Source organism: Stigmatopora argus, chromosome 5 (genome assembly GCF_051989625.1).
Source record: "Stigmatopora argus isolate UIUO_Sarg chromosome 5, RoL_Sarg_1.0, whole genome shotgun sequence".
Classification (NCBI taxonomy): domain Eukaryota; kingdom Metazoa; phylum Chordata; class Actinopteri; order Syngnathiformes; family Syngnathidae; genus Stigmatopora; species Stigmatopora argus.
This window is the reverse complement of record NC_135391.1, coordinates 19977252-19997891: the sequence shown is the minus strand read 5'-3', so window position 1 is coordinate 19997891 and position 20640 is coordinate 19977252. Positions and strand designations below refer to the sequence as shown.

The 20640-nt window shown below is 42.6% G+C and overlaps 1 protein-coding gene across 3 annotated transcripts; it reads left to right on the top strand.

Moving 5' to 3' along the window:
* Nucleotides 1-1856: 1856 nt before the first annotated feature.
* LOC144074705 (membrane-associated phosphatidylinositol transfer protein 2-like) lies at nt 1857-20045 on the top strand. 3 transcript variants are annotated; one of them, XM_077601266.1, is made up of 8 exons: nt 3990-6149; nt 6241-6339; nt 9787-10001; nt 11560-11681; nt 13218-13451; nt 13523-13858; nt 13989-14084; nt 18729-20045. In XM_077601266.1, exons 1-8 carry the CDS (start codon nt 6129-6131, stop codon nt 18893-18895), a joined length of 1290 nt encoding a protein of 429 aa, XP_077457392.1. In that variant the 5' UTR covers nt 3990-6128; the 3' UTR covers nt 18896-20045. The 3 variants fall into 3 exon arrangements, with proteins under 3 accessions (XP_077457393.1, XP_077457392.1, XP_077457394.1); XM_077601268.1 differs by lacking the exon at nt 18729-20045 and adding an exon at nt 16049-17044; XM_077601267.1 differs by lacking the exons at nt 3990-6149; nt 6241-6339 and adding an exon at nt 1857-2137.
* The last annotated feature ends 595 nt before the right edge of the window (nt 20046-20640 follow it).

Below are 20640 nucleotides of genomic sequence, written 5' to 3'. Positions count from 1 at the left end.
TTTATGGCTATAAAACCTTTACTGCAGCTACAGCTGCAACACATAAAAAAATATCAATAATAACCTCATACAATTGAAATTTAGGAATATAGCCATATTTTTCTCACCAAAAATATTTTTTATTTGTACACAAAATCCATCGTCCTTTCTTTCCACCTTTTCTATCGCCATCGAAGCTAATGCTGAAAGTCAAGCCTGTCCTGTCATATTTCTGGCATAGTAATTTTTATTCGATTTAGGGATGAAAATGTTCGTTCCCGGTTGTGACAGGCTTGCTTGCTTCGGAGTTGTCCGACCTTTCTTAATGATGTCCAGCTTTTCTTGAAAAGTCCGTCTTGAAAATGACTTGGACAGTAAATCTGCAAACAAATCCATTTATTCTCCTCCTTCAGCCCTTGCGGGTTGACAAAACCGCTATTTAATCAACACAACAATATATTTGCTTGTGCAGCTCGCTCCAGATACAGTTTGGTAGCTCTGGCTAGTCCACTATATCACTAGCCAATCATAGTTGGTGAAAGCGATGACGTATCCCTACGCCTGCGAGAAGGCAATGGTGTCGCCAACATGAAATCTGATTGGTTAAAGCAAGTTTTATCAACGCTTGTTTTATGCAGCAGAGCATGCAGAACTGATTGCAAATGAACCTAATGCTCCTTCTAAAAAGGGTATTTTGGGGCCAGACCAAAAGACAGCATGCCTTGTATAAATTTGAACAGATACAAAGCTGGAACAGTGTGAATGTGTCAGAGCATGTGAGCTCTGCGATGTGCCAATATAAATACAGACGCTCCCCTACTTACGAACATTCAACTTACGAACAACGGTACATACGAACATGTCTGCAAATTGCGTTTAAGTTCAAAAATGTTCGCAAGTCCAATTTTGTATTTCGCGTCTTTTTCGGAGTAGTACTTCTTTCCCCCGCTAATACCGACGCCTGGCGCTGTGAGAGCTCAGGTCACCCAGCATCTACCTTCTTCTTCGTTGCAATGCGGAAGTGCGTGAATGTATCTCCAGTGTGCAAAGAACCCTTTTCATTTGTATCATTAAATATCTCATGCATCCAATATTGAATATGGTTGGTAAAAAGCTAAAGGCTTCTATTGAGGGAGTTGCAAGGAAGAGGCAAGCCATTTCATTTGAAACGAGTGGCAATAATAACGAAGCTTGATGCGCGTGAGAGTGGTGAGCGTTGCACATTCAGTACCATTTATAAACGGAAAGATCGAGCAGCAGGACCCAAATATTGAACGTTGCACAAAGTTTGCAAATCAATTGAATGATGCCATACAGTGCTACTGCATCATTTATGATGAAAAAAAGAAGAAAACTGTGCAATCGTCATTAGGTCGCTTCTTTTGGCCAGTTTCTAATACATAAATCTCTCTCTCTCTCTACAGTACTGTACATATTCTCTCCATTTTATTAAATGTTTTTTTTTTCAGTACAAACCAATGCGTGTTACTTATACAAGCCTTAAACATACAAATGCACTTATATAAACCTTCAATATACTTATATAGGCCTTAAACATAAATTATAATACAAAATATAGCACTAAATCAACTTACAAACAAATTCAACTTATGAACAATCGCTCGGAACCAATTGCGTTCGTAAGTTGAGGAGTGTCTGTATACCAATATATTTGTGGGGCTTTGCTTTTCCAAAATTATCCTTTTCCTTTGGCCGCAGTGAAGCAATACTGCGGCCACCCAGACACGTTACAGATGTCCAACGAGCAGTGCCCTTGCACGTGCTTGCTCGTGCAATTTTGAGGGGTGGGCTACTTGCATAATGCTCCACACTCAAGCTATAATCCCTCTTATTACTGAGCAAGCCCCCTCATGTGACGGAGGTCACCAACAGTGCCCGACTTTCGATCGTGTATAAGTAGAGAGGGTTGGCACCAATGCGAGTCGGGCACTTTTCTAATGGCACGTCGTTCTCTCTCCTGCTACAGAATTTTCCCATGAGGACTTTGGAGTGGCTCGTGTGATCCTACACTCGTAGGGAGGCCCACTTTTGCATTCTTCAGCTCGACAGTGGCTCCAGCATGCTAATCAAGGAATACCGCATCCCCATGCCGATGAGTGTTGAGGAGTACCGCATCGCCCAGCTCTACATGATCCAAGTGAGGCCATGAATTTTGTCAAAAGTATCAAAGTATCACTACGAGGGCTGCAGTTATTGATTATTAAGTAATCAATTAATCTATCGATCCGTTTGGTTTGTAATCAAGTGATGGGATAACATACTTTTAAAGCATTGCATTTTTTTAACAAAACAAAATAATTAAGCGTGTGTATTACCTCAGATATGGCGATACAATTCGTATCACTATAAACAGGTCACAGTTGGATTCGATCTCAATTAATACAAATTAATTAATACATTAATATTACACTTCAAAACGATTATTGTGTACATTTATCTCATCTCATCTCATTTTCTGAACCGCTTTATCTTCATTAGGGTTGCGGGGGGTGCTGGAGCCTATCACAGCTAACTTCGGGCCAGAGGCGGGGGATACCCTGAATTGGTGGCCAGCCAATCGCAAGGCACAAGTAGACAAACATTCACGCTCAAAGGACCTAGGGGCAATTTAGAGTGTCCGATCAGCCTACCATGCATGTCTTTGGAATGTGGGAGGAAACCGGAGTACCCGGAGAAAACCCACGCAGGCAAACATGCAAACTCCACACAGGTGGATTTGAACCCAGGACCCCAGAGCTGTGAGCCTGACGCGCTAACCACTTGCTCCACCGAGCCGTCAGAAGTACATTTACTATATCAATTTATTTTTGAAACCTTGTTCAGCTCTAAAGTACACATTTTGTTTTGTTTGAACAATATACCGTATTTTCACGCCTATAAGGCGCGCATAAAAGTAAAAAAAAAGTCAAAAAAAAGTCAAAAAAATTCTCCAAAATAGACAGGGCGCCTTATAATGCAGAGCGCCCTTTGTGAGCGCCGAGCGCCACCAAGCGGCGCCGAGCGGGAGCGCTCGCGGGGGCGGCGAGCGGCGTTGAGCGGCTGGCGATAGCGCTGGCTACCGGAAGCAGCTTATTTCCGGGTTCCGGTGCGCAGTGACTGCTGGGAAATATAGTTCTTCCTCGCTACACCCACATGCTAAAAACATGTTTTAAAAAGGCAACGGAAGCAAAACTGAGTTCGGTTGTACTTTATTTAGACATTTTACAATTTACTCAAGTCATCATCACCTTCAAATCCCTCAAACTCCTCATCTTCTGTGTCAGAATTAAACAAATGCCCGAACGAGCCTTCCAAATAGCCGGGTCCCCCCCTCTCTTCATTTTCAGAGTCACCGTAATTTCCATGTGGCTCCTTAGAAATTATGCCGGCTTTGGCAAAAGCTCGAACAACCGTGCAGCAGACACGTTCGCCCAGGCGGCAACGATCCATTGACAAATCGTAGCGTAAGAAGCCCGGCACTGCCTGCCACTTTTCGTGAAGCTGTGTTCGCCAGCGATCATCAACTGCTCCCACGCCGCTCGTAACTTTGATTTGAAAGCCCGGTTGATGCCGATGTCCAGCGGCTGTAATTCTTTGGTCAAGCCTCCAGGAACTCTGAGTATACGTCTCTCTATATATACAGTACTGTACATATTCTCTCCATTTTATTAAATGTTTTTTTCAGTACAAACCAAAGTGTGTTACTTATACAAGCCTTAAACATACAAATGCACTTATATAAACCTTCAATATACTTAAATAGGCCTTAAACATAAATTATAATACAAAATATTGCACTGAATCAACTTACAAACAAATTCAACTTATGAACAATCGCTCGGAACCTAACTCGTTCGTAAGTAGGGGAGCGTCTGTAAATTCAAATTTCCAGAACATTAAGTTTTTCAGCTAGTCCCTTACCCGCACTTGCATGTTGTGCAATGTACAAATGTCGGTCCTTTTGGAGGCACCTTCAACATTGGATATTTCGTCGAATACGGACCAATAAACTTCTGCGAGTGTCTGGGTTTCTTCTTAGAAGTTTCATCCAAATTGCCATCCATTTTGCGCTTACCAGTGCTGTGTACTACTACTTCTTTTAGAACAACCCCAAAAATGATGGGATTTGTTTCAAAACAAAAGACTGGTGGTTTAGACTGCCATAATAATACTTCCCTTATGAAAAACACGAAAACAAAAATGTTAAAGCGATAGAAGCTACCTATGCAATCGATTCCGATTCGATTGCCCCGCTTAAGTCGCACAAGACGACTCATTTGTCAGAACTTCTAACTCGGATGATTCACAATGCACTCGTCTTGCCGAATGCATCCGGTTTACAGCGCATTTGAATCAAATGCGGAACCCCTAGCAATTGTGTGAATTTCGAGGCATTTATATTGGAAATTTGGATTTCCGGAGTTTGGGAAGGTTGTAAGGATTCCCTGAGTTTGCTTTACTTGTCCGGGTAAACTCTGGAAATTCCGGAGAAGTTGGCAGTTCTGCTTTTCACCCTGAACCGTACCAGTTCGTTGATGGGAGGTGTCTGTAGCAACCAGAACATCTTCAGCTGCAGGATAATTCGTCTACTCAATGGAGGGAGGGAGGAGAAGAAAGGATAGGACTGGACAGGACATCAATCAGCTTAGAAGGAGGACAAGTCTGAATGTGGAGCCTAGCAGACCTCTTTCGGGATGATAGCTTTTTCATTAGCTGCCGCCAGGTCCCAATCTCAACTTTCTCTGGCAATATTATACATCAGGGGTCTCAAACTCAACTCATTGGCTGCCATTGGGGGAAACGTCCAGTCCGTTTGAAGTAGGAGGGTGGCAGTGAATGAACAAGCCAATGAGCTAAAGTTTCTATTAAATACTCGAGCAAGTGACTTAAAAATGATTAACAAGAACCCAGAATGAGCTGCAGATTTTTGCACTTGGTTAAGATGCTTTCCATAAGCGCACTTTCTTTTGTTGCCGTGTGAGTGTTCACCATTCTCTCAACATGAACAAGGTGACAACAAAAAACATTTTTAGCAAACCAATATAAATAAGACTAATGGAAGAAAAATATTTTGTTTGTAGCAAATGAAACCTTTACAACATGCTCTCTAAGATACAAAGATAGAATTTTCATTATTTAAAACTACGTCCATCAGACAGCATATTCCTGTACGATGCATTCTGAAAATCTGCATTAGAGTTTCGTCATTGACCGGTACAACAGCTCAGTTGGAAAACGGCAAAGCTAAATTGGCTGAGTATTTACTTGCTCAAGGTTGCTGTTTTGCAGTGCTGTTACTTGATCATGTCTACCAATATGCAGTTTTAAAAAATCCCTTGTACTAGCAAGTGCAGCTCTATAAAGCTAAAAATTATGATCAATTCTGGTTATGATGTGACAACCAGAATTGTTTAAAAAAAGTTGTCATACTCTGATGCATTGTTTTGAAATAACTATGAAATGGAAAAAAAACAGGCTTGCGTGCCAAATTATTTTGCTACTTATAAAATTACATAGTGTGGTCATTTTATTCTTTTTGTCATGGTTACTGTAATAACTTTGCAGTTTATATAACTGTTAATATATCCATAACAGCAATAGACGGCGGAGCCAGGGTAAAACACGTGTAGCTCTTTATTGCCACTATCCAACAACACACACACACAAACCGGACACACAACACTACTACGTCCGGGTTACGCTGTGCTACCCCACGGCTCCAGGTGGCGTGGTTACACACTTCCATAACCCGAGGCAACTATCATTATCAATATATTACACTCCTCCCCCTTTAACTATGAAGTTCCTATTTAGACTTAGCACTCAACTCCAACAATTATCTTTGCCTCATTAACTTTTTATAATTTTACTTCTCAACTTGTAACTAAATTATTACTGCTAACACAACCATTAGACTCAATATTCCAGTCTTTGACATTTCAATCTCAGGAACTCTTTTCACATTTTTGTATGAACAGGAACTCTTTTATTTTAGGAACGACGTTCCTCACAACTGACCGATCACAAATTCAGTCGCTTCGGAGGTGCTCTATCTCTCACTGGGTACCTGCGCCCACACACCTCTGGGGAACTGACTGCTCGGTTGTCCGGTGTAACTGTCTTGTCACAGGCCACTGAGCCTGGTGAAGATGTTACACGTGTCTCTTCAGGTGAGTACGGGCTACCACCTACTGCTCCAGGTGTGCCTTTCCCCCCCACATCTGCGTGAACCACCACAGGGTACTTGTTTGTGATGTCCAGCTGCTCATCCGGAAGCTCCAATGTCTCTGGTCTGGACGGTTGGTTGTACAGCAGATGATCAATGTGGATCGAGCGTCGGCTCACACCATTCCACACCAGGTAGGTGACTGGTCCGAGTCTCTTTTCCACTGTTCCTTTTGTCCACCTCTCCTTCCCTCCACGGTAATTCCGGATCAGAACTGAGTCACCCTCAGACAGATGTCTCAGCTTGGAGGTGGTTCTATCATGATAGTGTTTCTGCTTCTCTTGTTTTGCTTCCACCACTCGAGCGAGATCTGGTTTCAGTAAGCTGAACCTGGTCCTGATTTGACGTTTTAAAAACAGTTCCGCTGGTGCACATCCTGTCACAGTGTGCGGTGTACTCCTGTATGCTATCAGGAAGTTAGCTAGCCTGTGCTGCATAGTTATTGTGACCTTTTGTTTCTTCTCCTCGAGTACTTGTTTCAGCAGTGATGCTTTCACTGTCTGAACTGCTCGCTCTGCCGCTCCATTGGAAGCGGGATGGTAAGCTGGTACCAAAGTTTGTTTTATTCCGTTGCTCAGCAGGAATGTCTTGTACTCCTGTGAAGTGAATTGAGGTCCGTTGTCAGAAACAATCTCCTCAGGAAGCCCGTAGGAAGAAAAAATATTCCGCAACACCTCAATCATTTTGGCTGCTGTGGTTGTTGCCATGGCGATGACCTCCAGCCATTTTGAATGACTGTCCACTAGTACTAAAAAGTGGTGTTGGTCTTTCTCTGCAAAGTCAATATGCATTCTCTGCCAAACTCTAGTCGGCCATTTCCAGACGTGTAGAGGTGCGGTTGCAGGTAGTTTCCTCACACTCTGACAGGCGTCACATTGTTGTACTGTATGTTCTATGTCACTGTCCAACTGCGGCCACCACAAATAGCTCCTGGCCAAGGCCTTCATCCTGCACCCTCCCGGGTGTCCTAGGTGAAGATCATGCAGTAGTCGCTCTCGGTGTGCTGGTGGAATGATAACTCGAATTCCCCACAATATGCAACCTTGTTCCACCGACAGTTCATTTTTCCTGAAAAAGTATGGTTTCAGTCTCTCGTCCTTGTTTTGACTTGGCCATCCAGACCGAGTCAGCTCCAGTACTTTGCATAGGACTGGGTCCTTGAGAGTGCTCTGTGCAATCTCTGTAGCTTGCACGGGAAGCTCATCTACTACTGAGAAATAGAAGATGCTGTTTTCCTCCGCGGTGTTATCCTTCCCCTTCCCCGGCAGTCTAGATAACGCCTCTGCGTTGGCATTTTCTGCTGACGTTCTGTACTCTATACTGTAGTCACTTCCTCCGTCTTCATCTTCCTCTCCAAAGTCGTTGTCTTGGTCATCACTACCAAAGTCATCTGCTGAATCATTTTTGGTTTTGGGGAGTTTTTCCTCGGAGTCCTCACTTCCATCCTGTGAATCCTTGGAGCGCTTGTGCTTTTGCTCACGGGGTACTGCACGCACTTTCTTGGGCTTTGAGTCACCATACTCCTCATCTGCATCGTTACCGCCCCTTGCTGGTATAACTGAGAAGATGCGTGCCCAGTCCAGTTGGAAGTTTTTGAGCCAGTTACGGCCAAGTAGGGCTGGTCTGTCACCTTTTACGATCACTAATGGTAGCTCCCCACCCTGGGTCCCATATTTTACCTTGGCCGTCACTTGTCCCATCAAAGGAATGTTCTCTCCGGAAAAAGTTGACAGCTGCACTTTACTTACTTCCAAAGGCAGATGAGAGAGATGCTTCTTATACACAATTTCCGAAACAAGTGTTACCGCCGCCCCTGTGTCCAGTTGCATCTCTAGAGGAGTTCCTTCTACTATGACCTGTACTGTCATTTCCTTCTTCCAATTCCAGACAGCATTTGTGGGATACACGGCATTCAAGCGATATGACTCCCACAGTTCATCATCCGCATTTCCTGTTGTCTCATTTTTATTTCCTTTTACATACTGTGTGTGTCCTTGCCAATTTTTAGTTTTACACATCCTTGCTATGTGTCCTACTTTTGAACACTTGTAAAATGTCTCTCCTTTATACCTGCATTCCTGAGCGGCGTGGTTGCTTAGTCCACATCTGTAACAGGGTTGGTGATTTTCTCTTCTCTGTGGTCCGAATTTTCCACTTGTGGTTTTACTTTTCCAATCGCTGGTGGCTGGTTGGTATTTCCACGCACTTTTGCTTGTCTTTTCCTGGTCAATCTTATTTAATGTGGCAGGTTCTTCCATTTTGCTAGCGAACTCCAACGTATTCTTTGATGCCATCTCCATGGACAACGACAGTTCACATGTTTTTTTAAATGTTAGATCTTGCTCCGTGAGTAATCTTCTCTGAATAGCTTCCACTCTCAATCCACAAACAAATCCTTCTCTCATTGCTTCGTCTAAATGGAGACCAAATTCGCAGTGGCTGGATAGCTGCTTCAACGCCACAATATAATCCGACACAGACTCGTTCTCTCTCTGATTCCTCTTTTGAAACTTGAATCGCTCCGCGATCACCAGCGGTTTCGGGTTGTAATGAGATGCTAATCTTCCACTTAGCACCTCATATGAGAGGCTACTAGGCTTCTCTGGTATGCAAAGGCCCTTCAACAGTCCGTAGGCCTCTGCACCTATTATAGACAGGAACACGTTGGTTTTTTTTCCCTCCTCCACTTCGTTGATGATCATCCATTGCTCAAAACGTTCCAAATAAGATTCAAAATCTTCTCTAAGTGCCTCGTATTCGCCGAGATTTCCCAGGAATCTGGCCATGATGCAGCGCCGCCGTTAGCTTAGCACTCGTGCTAATGCTAGTCTGCAAAGTCACGTTACCTCCTTGTAACGCCTTAATCTCTTCGTCCGAAACTTTTAATCCCTACCGCTGGAAAGGGATCCCATCCTCGTCGCCACTGTAATAACTTTGCAGTTTATATAACTGTTAATATATCCATAACAGCAATAGACGGCGGAGCCAGGGTAAAACACGTGTAGCTCTTTATTGCCACTATCCAACAACACACACACACACACAAACCGGACACACAACACTACTATGTCCGGGTTACGCTGTGCTACCCCACGGCTCCAGGTGGCGTGGTTACACACTTCCATAACCCGAGGCAACTATCATTATCAATATATTACAGTTACTATTTCAATGCACCTTTAATATCATTTGATAAGTAAAATTGCAATTTTGGGAGAAATTGCTTTGGGATGCCTGTGGGTAATTTACTGTTGCTTTGGGGCATTTTCGGGTCACTTTCTGTTGATTTTAGATGGTTTCCTGATGTTTTTTGTTTTTTTATATACTCTTCCTATACATTTTGGCTTACGTTTTGTTGAATTTAGGTATAATACCTAGGTTTTAGGTCAAACATTCACTTATACCCACTACTTTCTGTTGGTTTCAGAACCGTATTCTTATCCTTATATTTCATTTTAAGGGTTGAGAGAAATTAGAGTTATTTTTGTTGAAGGTTGTAAAATGATTTTTGTGGGATGATGGAAGATACTGAATCTTAGATTTGGGAAGTATCTTAAGAAGCCTACATTTCGTGTCAACAGAAAAAGAGTCGGGAAGAGAGCTGTGGCGAGGGCAGCGGCGTGGAGATCCTCAAGAACAAACCCTACTCGGACGGACCGGGTGGGACTGGTCAGTACACCTACAAGGTTTACCACATTGGCATGCACATACCCGGCTGGTTCCGCTCGATCCTCCCCAAAGCTGCTCTCAGGGTGGAAGAGGAGTCCTGGAACGCCTACCCTTACACACGCACCAGGTGAGAGACAGAGAGAGCAGCAAGGCTGAGAGGGAGGGACAGAGAGCAAGAGACCTTTTGTCACTCCAATCCGAGGAGACAGAGAGAGATAGAGAGACCTTTTATCACTCCGATTCATTTTTAACTTGTCTTGTTCAGACACGGCGAACTTGAATCCGAGTGTCTTTATAGACTGAACATTTTGAATGTGCCATGTGGGAGTTTGGTGTACTCCCATTGTGGATGATCATATTTTTTCATTGATAATGAGAAAGTAGTGGATAGGAAAGAGTTTGAGGGGGATCGAGAAAGGAAGTACTGAGAGGAGAACAAACAATCATCCAAGAAAAGTGCATACACTAGTACATTTATTCATTAATGCTTCTAAATCTTCAATATTCAGATTACAAAAAGGTTTGGTGGTACAAAATAAATATGCAAGTCACAAAATAAAAACCAAAACGTGAATACAGGGCCGGCGGCCGAGTCGTTAACACGTCGGCATCACAGTTCTAGGGTCGTGGGTTCGATCCCAGGTCGGTCCTCACTTTGTGGAGTTTGCATGTTCTCCCTCGGTACTCCGGTTTCCTCCCACATTCCAAAAACATACATTATAGGCTGATTGGATACTCTAAATTGACCCTAGGTATGAGTGTGAATGGTTATCCGTCTCCTTGTGCCCTACAATCGGCTGCCCACCGATTCAGGGTGTCCCCCGCCTTCGGCCCGAAGTCAGGTGGGATAGGCTCCATCATCCCTCATAACCCTTGTGAGAATGAGCGGTTCAGAAAATGAATGAATGAATGCATGAAAATAATGTGCTTGCCAATGGTGATGATGTCATCAGTCGATTATCCTTTTTCAGTGGTTCTTAACATTTTGGAGCTACCGAACACCACCAGTTTCATATGCGCATTCACTGAACCCTATTTTAGTGTAAAAAAAAACCTTACTATTTTTTTTCAAATTCAAGATATAGAAATTCCTCGCAGCAATGATTGGCCAAGTAATGTAACATGACCATCTGCAGCCAGTGATGGTCAAGCGGGACATGCTATCTATCCTGCATAGACATGATGTGTCAATGTGTCTTGACCTCCACGGTAGAGGCTCGACCGAACCCCTGAGACCGACCCACCGAACCCCTAGGGTTCGATTGGACCCTGGTTAAGAACCACTGTTGTATTCATTTCATATTGCACAGCAACTTTTGTTTTGAAGGCAAATTTATAAAAATAAAGACGCCTGTCAAAATGTCTGCAGGTTGAGAGTTGTCTTACCTTTATTGCACAACAGAACAACAGAAATACTTTTTAAAATCATATTTTATATTCTCATATAAATTAAGGTAACACAGTTACTTTCATAATTGAATAACAAGGAAAGTAATTCATTTACTTATTCACAGGAGTTTGAAGTTTCAAATTTGAAAGAAAAAATATCTGATAGTTATTGTGATAATTATCGATATCGACTGATAATTTCTTTTCATCGTGACAACACTTTTTGTCATATTGCCCATGCCTAAAATCAAGGGTTTGTGAAAAATAAAAATATTCACTGACCTGGTTCCCTTCAGATATACATGTCCCTTCGTGGAAAAATTCTCCATTGACATTGAAACATACTACATGGGCGATGCGGGCAGCCATCAAGATGTTTTCAATATGTCGGCTGCTGACAAGAGGCAAAGAACCATTGGTGAGCGATACACACCCCCTTGCTTTGCAATTTGCATTTCCTGATGATCTTGGGTCACATACTGTTGATTTTGGGGCATTTCTGGTGACTTCCATTTTATTTTGGTCCTTTCATGAGGGATTTCTGTATCACTTCTTTAGATTTTGGGGAATTTCCATCAATAATCATTTCTGGTTTTGGTTTTCAATAGCACTCTAAAGTTGTTTTTTGTTGTTGTTTATTTACCTTATTTACTCACAAATAAGCAGCCCGCGCGTACAAGCCGCACCCTTAAAATTGCCTTAAAATTGTTGAATTTTGCAATTTCTCGCGTGTAAGCTGCCCCGTGATTCACAATTTTCACCTCCATTTCATGGTTTTAATAGGGAGTACAAATGTGTTACTTTGAAGGGAAAATCTTAAGAAAAATCATCCCACGTGGTATTTCTGAGATACTGTATGAATCAAAAGCACATTATTAGGGTCCATATCATAAGTTAATATGCATGTCTTTGTAAATGCAAAATATCCAATTATTCAAAAAAGAAATAAGTCAATCTTGATGAGAACCTGATGCTTTTTAATGAAAGAAATTAAAATTTTCTTACCAGAAGTTTAAGATGTTGTAGCAGCCATATTACTTCTAATGTCAAAATATCTCGATTCTTTCGATGGTTCAATTACTGCAATATTTTTCACTTTCGAACAAGAAATAAAATGAAAAAAAATCAAAGTCGAATTTGGTTTTAGTTCAAAATCACAAATGTGGAAGCATGCAACTAAACCTAAACCGCTCAAAAGAGAATTCCCATGAGCGGTATTTACAGGAGGTGTGTCCGTAGCAGTCTACTTTTCACCATCTCTGTGGGTGGGTGCAATAATAGCATGTGATACACATTGCACAGGTATCAAGTCTGATATTTTAGTGATGGACTTCAGGACATTCGATCAGCCTTAACAACAATTGGGATGTGCTGAACGAGCACATCTATCAAGGCTACTCGCGTCTGGCCAGTCAGAGCACGTTTAGCTAGGTAATACGGCGGCGCCCTAAGTAAGATGGTGGCGCGCTAGGTAAGATGGCGACGCCCTGAGCAAGCAGCGACAGGCACAATTGAGTTTTTTCACGTTTTATGCAAGATACGTTTTTTTCTTGAATTTGATTCCCAAACATCAAAATAAATTTTGGTTCGCATTTTATCTGTTTATCTTTTCTCTATTTTGAAATAAAAGACCGTATCGGCCGCATTGTCTTGCGTCATGGCGTTATGGCGTCATGGCGTTATGGTGTTATGGCGTTTCGTCTTTGTCACCTTGCAGTCTCATGCATGTCGTCTTTTTATGCGCATAAGCCATATCCTCGATTCAGTCATTGTTTTTTTTGTCCAACAAATGCTGCTTATATGCGAGTAAATACGGTAATTCATAGTTTTGAAATGAGTACACTATTAAGGGTTAAAAAAAATACATGTATTCAATTTTTGGGGAGCTGTTTAGAAAAATAGGAGAATGTTTATTATCCTTGTGTGTTTGTGTTTGTGCACATTGCGGCAGCAGATCCTATTGACATTGTAAGCGACCCCATCCCTCCGCATGAGTACAAGGTGGAGGAGGACCCACGGCTGTACAAGTCAACCAAGACGCAACGGGGCCCCCTGCGGAACGATTGGATCCAAGAGTACTGGGAAAACCCAGGCCTGATGCCCGTAATGTGCGCGTACAAGCTGTGCAAGGTCGAGTTCCGGTACTGGGGCATGCAGTCCAAGATCGAGAGGTTCATCCACGACGTGGGTGCGTGCGTATGGAAACCGTGGAATGGTCACCTGTGGCACGCCCACCGAGTAATGATCCTTTTGTCCCAGGGCTACGAAAAGTGATGGTGCGCGCTCACCGGCAGGCCTGGTGCTGGCAAGATGAATGGTATGGCCTGACCATGGATGACATCCGAAAGCTGGAGTTGGAGACCCAGCTGGCCCTGGCCAGGAAGATGGCGCAGTTCTGCCAGGCCCAGGAGCCCAACAGGGATGCTCCAGCCCAGGAGCGAAAGGTGGAGGAGGCCGCCGAGGCCGGGGCCGCAGAAGCTGAGGTCCCCACTCAAGCTTTGGGCAAAGGCAATAATCGCCCTCCTGACATGCTGCGTCCTCATGGTGTGCTGGCCAAGCAATGGTCCATCTCCTCCCACTCCTCCAAACGAGGAGGTGAGCTTTTTACTCCTGACTAGAGGAGGGTCATGTTGTGCTTAGTGCATTGAGGGCTATTTCATTGAGGACTGAGCCATATATACCAGACTCTTTTCGGGTGTATGAAATGATCATTTTATCTTGGCAGCGAGTCCGTCCCGACACAGCATCTCAGAATGGAGGATGCAAAGCATCGCGAGAGACTCGGATGACAGCTCCGACGAAGAGTTCTTTGACGCTCAAGGTACGGGAAAAAGCACTCACTAATGGCAAAGTTTCCTTTCTTCCTTTCAAATGGGTCTATTTTTTTGGATTATCATACTTTATTATGCTTCATCCTTCCTTGTTGCACTTTCCATGTGTCTATCTTACTCTCTCTCTCTCTCTGCCGCTCTCTCTTTCTCTATTTTCTCTCTTCTCTCTCTGTCTCTGTCTCACTCTGTCTCTCTTTTCTCTCTCTCTTTCTATTTCTTTCCCCCACTCTCCGTGCGTCCCTCTCGCACTCTCTCCCTCTCTCTTTCTTCCACTCTTTCTCGCGCTCTCTTTTTCTTTTTCTCTCTCTTCTCTCTCACTTTTACTCCCTTTTTCTTTCTCTCTCCCCTTTTTTTTAAAGTTCATAAAAATGTGAAAATCCATGCTGAAACTCGTGAGCGGAAGACAAGAGATGAAAAAAAGGCGGAAGTCAGGGCATCGCTTGTTCATTTGGCACACAGCGGAGAAGAAGAAGCGAAATTTCATTCTAGAACAGGGGTAGGGAACCTATGGCTGGGGAGCTCGTGTGCGGTCGATTGGTCGCCGGTCTTTTGGTCGCCTGTCTTTTGGTCGCCGGTCTTTTGGTCGCCGGTCTTTTGGTCGCCGGTCTTTTGGTCGCGGTCTTTTGGTCGCGGTCTTTTGGTCGCGGTCTTTTGATTACCCTGACCGCGACAACGGGCGACCAAAAGACCGGCGACAAAACAAGATAAAACAACAGGGTCTACGCATCAATAAAAGCCAACAATGCCCATGAGCAGTTTCACTGAGCCGACGTGTGAGTGTATAAGAGTTTGTATGTACATGCGTTGTCCCTTTAAGAAGCTATGTCAGTCAGGGTCTTAACAAGTTCTCCAACAAAAAACAATAAAAGTCCGGGAAATTTGAAGCTTTTCTTTAGCCTAATAATTACTAGGGCATTAAGTATGACTAAATAGTAATTCACAGTTTGTATTTAGGGAATTTAAGCAACGATTTAAATGGTAATTATCACTTACCTTCCTGGCGACCAAAAGACCGGCGACCAAAAGATCGGCGACCAAAAGACCGGCGACCAATCGACCGTGTACCGGGGAGCCATATGTGGGTTTTTTGATGGGTGTATAGGTTAGCTCTACACTAACCTGTGTGATAAAATGTGGGAACCGCTGGTAGAGACCTAAGTCCCGAATGCACCAATGGGAGCGTCACGCCACTATGTCTCTAGCGCCTTTTTAATCATCAATTTTCTTCATTAGACTCTTCTGCATGCATACTCTCATTGATACTCATTGATTAGCAACAGTAAAAAATCTTCTCAGAAGAATTAAGGGACTTTTTTAATTTTCTAGGTGGTGATATGATTAATAAATGCACACATTTTCATGTATTTTTACTTTTAAATTCAGAGTATGGCTCTCAAGGAATAATGTTCGAAAATATGAATTGTTTATGGGTCTCTTCGTCAAAAAGGTTCCCGACCCCTATTCTAGAAGAAGATTAACGCGCCGAATAATAAAACAGCCGAGTAGGACGTCTTCTTGGTTTTTCTTCATATTTCATTTTGCATCGCGCACTGAAAGAATACACCGAGCCTATTCCAGCATTGTTTGGATTTTTAATCACCGTTTAAAATGCCGACTAGGCACTCTGTGTCATCTAAGGCATCATAGATTAATCTAACGTGCGTTAAATCAAGAAGGAAGAAGCGGACATTCATAAAACAGCAATGGTATGTTTTTCTAAGGACACCAAAAGAGTGGTCACTAGTAGGAATCAAATAAACTTATATATAAGATAGAGAATGCCCTATCCTTCTGGATCTCGGACTGTTGGAAGAATATACCTCTGGATACCAACATTAAAAGAACCAAAGCCAAGACATTTTACGATAGTTTAGCTCCGTGTTGAAGCCAACCCATGTATGCATTTGCGCCTTTTTCTCAGTTGCTGACTGTGTACGTGTCTCTCTAACTGCAGATCAATTCTTAAGCTGCCCAGATACCCAGCATGCTCTGGGCTGCATTTAAAATAAGGCCTGTCTTACTCCTCCCTCCTTCCTCATCATCACCACAAGGCTTTGGTTCATGTGCACGTGGGAGGATCTGTTCATCCGTCTGTGAAGATGGAAGAATTCAATATCCCACCACAAGACATTTAATAAAAATGTAATTCTAAAAAATACTAATAGTGTATCACATAGAGTAGCATTAAATTCCGAAATTGTGCAACACCGCTAGTTTGCAATTTTTAGTAATGAAACCCAAATGCAGGGAGAGTCCATACTCATGAAATAAGCACTGTTTACACTTTCAGTTCCATTTCCAAGGCAAAACGCCCAATCATTCCAAGGATAAATGCCCAATCATATTCTTCTTCTGTTAATTCAAATGAGTTTATCACAATTGTATGTTCATCCATAAAACAAAATTTAAGGATTATTTAACTCGTGACCCAGTAACACTGTGAGGTCAAGAGGGTTTGACCAAATATCTACACGAAGTAATCCGGTAGTCCCCCAAAATCATCAGCGAGTGACCCAAAATCTACAGGAAGTGACCAAGAAATCACTCAAAATGTAAAGGAAGTGCTCTAAAATGAATAGGGAATTACCTGGGAATACCTCAAACGTAAGAGGTGACCCAAATTAAAAATCAATGACCCACAGAAATTTAACAATCAGCCGAGCAAAGCACACCCACTTGAAATGTTTTGGACCTCTAATAGTGACAAACTCATTGTAGTTCACAGGTGGAAGAGGATTCCATGCCACCTAATTGATTGTATGTAATGGTCTCTTTGTTAATTTGTTCCTACTGTGAAGTGAACTTCATGCTGCTGGAGCACTTTAAAACGTGTTAAAATTAATGTCTACTTTCTAACAGTACTAGAGGTGTTTTCACTTTTATGATTGTCATCCACAGCATGTTTTTTTGAAGCTATGACAGCATGTGTCAATTAAACTATCAAAAGTCATTTGTATTTTCATTTCTTCAACTGTTTCCTGAAGAAATGTAGGAACCCATTGGATGCCATTGACAACGATAGGCGTCTCATCTATTTTAACATGAAGGATCGATAGGGATTATGCCAGTACAGTGGTACCTCGAGATACGAGCTTAATCCGTTCCGGGACTGAGCTCGTATGACAAGTTACTCGTAACTCGAGATAAAGTTTCCCATTGAAATGAATGGGAAACAAATTAATTCGTTCCAACTCTCTGAAAAAAACACCAGAAACAGGATATTGGATTGAAAAAAAATGTTTTATTTCTTATAATTCGCCATATATTGACAAAGTAATAAATAACGAGTGGTTTAATAGAAATAAAGTGTTTAATCTAACTAAAATTGGCCGGATTTCGCCGAGGGGAGAGGGGCTTCGGTTTTTTTTTTCTTCCACACAACGCACTCGTAAACAGAACAAACACTCCACCCTCACGTTCGCTATCGATGGGCTGTTTGCTGTCGTACTATTCCCTTCAAAATATTCCGAAAATGATGCACACAAATGTCCTCACAATCGGAGAACGCACGACCACTTGCCAACGAGCAGCAAGCAGTCTTATCAGCGATCGCACCGCTGCTCATGGGAGCTTCGGGGGCGCTGGCTAGCGGCTCATTTTAGCTTGTAGCATCTGTGTTCGCATCCCCTCGAACGGCGACTATGATAGAGTTGCTACCGGGGATGCTGTTGCGAGCCAGTGCCCCCGATGTTCTTATGAGCAGCCAACGAGCAGAGTCTTTTATCAGCGATCGCCCCGCTGCTCATGGGAGCTTCAGGGGCGCTGGCTAGCGGCTCCTTTTAGCTTGTAGCATCTGTGTTCGCATCCCCTCGAACGGCGCCTATGATAGAGTTGCTACCGGGGATACTTTTGCGAGCACGAGTATACTTCATTACCCAGAAAGCCCTCTTTTCACCGCGCATGCGCGTTGTGCGTTTCCTGGTCTGAATAGCTCATCCGGTGCTCGTAAATATTGTTATACACGAAAGATATGCCAAAAAAAATGCCATGGCAACCTGGCTTGGTCGCATCACGAAACTTTGACCGCATCACGGGCGAATTATTCGATCGAAATTTCCCCCGTAAGACGAGCATTCCGTATGACGAACGGTCGTATGACGAGGTACCACTGTAGTATGTTTATAGATCCCTTCAATAAAATACGCATATACCCCGTATTTGTCGCCCCCCAAAAATGATGACTGAATCGATGGTACGGTTTAAATGCGCACAAATTTGACTATACATGCACGAAACTCCAAGGTGACGAAGACGAAACGCCATAACGCAAGACAATGCGGCCGGTAAGGTTATTTATTTCAAAATAGAAAAAAGATGAACAGATAAAACGTTAAATAAAATTAATTTTGACATCTATGAAGGAAATTCAAGGCCAAAAAAACATCTTGCATAAGATGTGAAAAAACTCACCGTATTTATTCGAGTATAATGCGGTGAAAAACTGCCCTCCGCCAGTGAAAAAGACCCCTCTACAGCCGTTATAATGGGAGATGCAAAGACCTGTCTTTGTCCACCAGGTGGGGATAATCTACCTTCTTTTACAAAAGCCAGCCCTCTTCAATAGCCTTTGGCAAGTTTATAGAGTAAAAGGGGTATCTCTCATCTCATTTTCTGAACCGCTTTATCCACACTAGGGTCTCGGGGGAAGCTGGAGCCTTTCCTAGCTGACTTCGGGCCAGAGGCGGGGGAGACCCCCAATTGGTGGCTGGCTAATCGCAGGAGACAAGAAGACAAACAACCATTCACACTCACACTCATACCCAGCGGCAATATAGAGTGTCCATGCATGTCTTTGGAATGAGAACATCCAAACTCCACACAGGTGAACCAACCTGGATTTGAACCCAGGTCCCCACTTTGAGGACGATGCGCTAACCACTCAGCCGCCAGGCCGCCCGTAAAAGGGGTAAAACATTTAAAAACTTGTTCCAGGGAAACGCTAGCGGGTCACCTGTTCACATGAGTTCGCCCAGGGAGCGCTATCCTCGCTCAAGAAGAATGGAATCAATTGTTTGATGAATATGATGATGAATCAGACTTTGAATTTTTTTTAAAAATTGTGATGATGAATTAGACTTTAAGGATTTAACATTGTAAATTCCATTTTAGAATTGATATTTCTTAGGGCAGCAGAGAAGGCCTTGAAGTCCCTGACGGCACACCACTGCCATAAAGATATCTAAGAGCACTGGGCGCACAGGTTGCAATTTTTACTGGAGATAGCGTGATTGAGTCGATAATCTGCGAAAAAGGAAGCGGATACATGGATTTGAAAGCAATGTAAGCATCTGAAAAAGACACCAGCAAAACCCTTCAAAGCGAGTCGTGGCTCTTTAGATAATAAAAAATAAAAAATAACTTGACAAAACGAACACTCAGTTCTCGCTCATGGAGAAGCAGGAAGTTCCGCCTCGAAAGCCGCAGTGGAATACATTAAGATCATTGCCTCGGTTATTGCACAAGAAGGATTACATTTAGTGTAAAGTAAGGTTGCAACTTATTTTTAAGTGTGTATCGTAATCTAAGTTCATTTAAGTCAAATTTAAAGTTTATGTTACGAGCGCATCCATCAAGTCTCGCTTGTCCCCTCTCTCCTCCGTGCACTCCATTACCTTCTGCCTGTACTGAGTAATGTCACATTTTAGTATTGAAGATCATAAAGCACAGACAAATAGACTTGGGGACAGTTTTTTTCCCACAGCCATCAGGACTCTGAACCTGCGTTAGCACGACACACAGTCCCTTCTGTGCAATAACTTTGGGGTGTGCAATAACAATGTGCAATATCATAGATTGTGCAATAGTTTAGAATTTAGCCTGCTAGGACATGACTTTTTATATTACTTATATATGTGTTTTTTTTACTGGGAAAACGCACTTTGTGGAGTAGCACCACCAATTTCGTTATACGCAGCTGTGTATGATGACAATAAAGGCTTTTGATTTGATAACTACTCGATAGGACTAGATAAGTATTTGTTACTTTGTGAGTAGGTGGTGAATTAGAACCATTGAAAAGATGTTTTTCCATTGTAATATCCTGTTTTGGTCTTTTTCAGAGGGTGGGAATGAATTAATTTGTCTTTGGTTCATTTCTATCGGAAACATTGATTTGAGATACGAGTAAATAGACATACGAGCTCGGTCCTGGAACTCATTAATCTCGTATCTCAAGGTATTACTGTACAGGGTTTAATGCAGCTAAATGTTAGAGTACAAATGTAACGATTGGCAGAGACAATCCTAGAAAACGGGAAATTGACAATTCTCCTAGCTCCAAAACCTCTAACGGAGAAACAGATTATGTTTGTCGCTTTTGGGTTTGACAAACTGTGGTAGTGCATGGGTTCTAGATTACTTTGGAAATAAGGCTCCCATTTCTAAAACAAATTTGAGAAAATTTGGAAATTAGCTTTACAGTCGTACCTCTACTTACGAAATTAATTGGTTCCAGAACTTTTTTTTGTAATTTGAAAATGTCATAAGTAGGTGTACTTTATATGTAAATTCTCTAATTCGTTCCACGGTCCTCACACAACTACCAAC

Coding starts and splice junctions, on each gene's coding strand:
- LOC144074705 (XM_077601266.1), top strand. CDS start 6,129: ATGTTACACGTGTCTCTTCAG. Junction 6,150..6,240: donor TGTTACACGTGTCTCTTCAG/GTGAGTACGGGC, acceptor TGTGATGTCCAG/CTGCTCATCCGGAAGCTCCA. Junction 11,682..13,217: donor CAAGAGGCAAAGAACCATTG/GTGAGCGATACA, acceptor TTGCGGCAGCAG/ATCCTATTGACATTGTAAGC.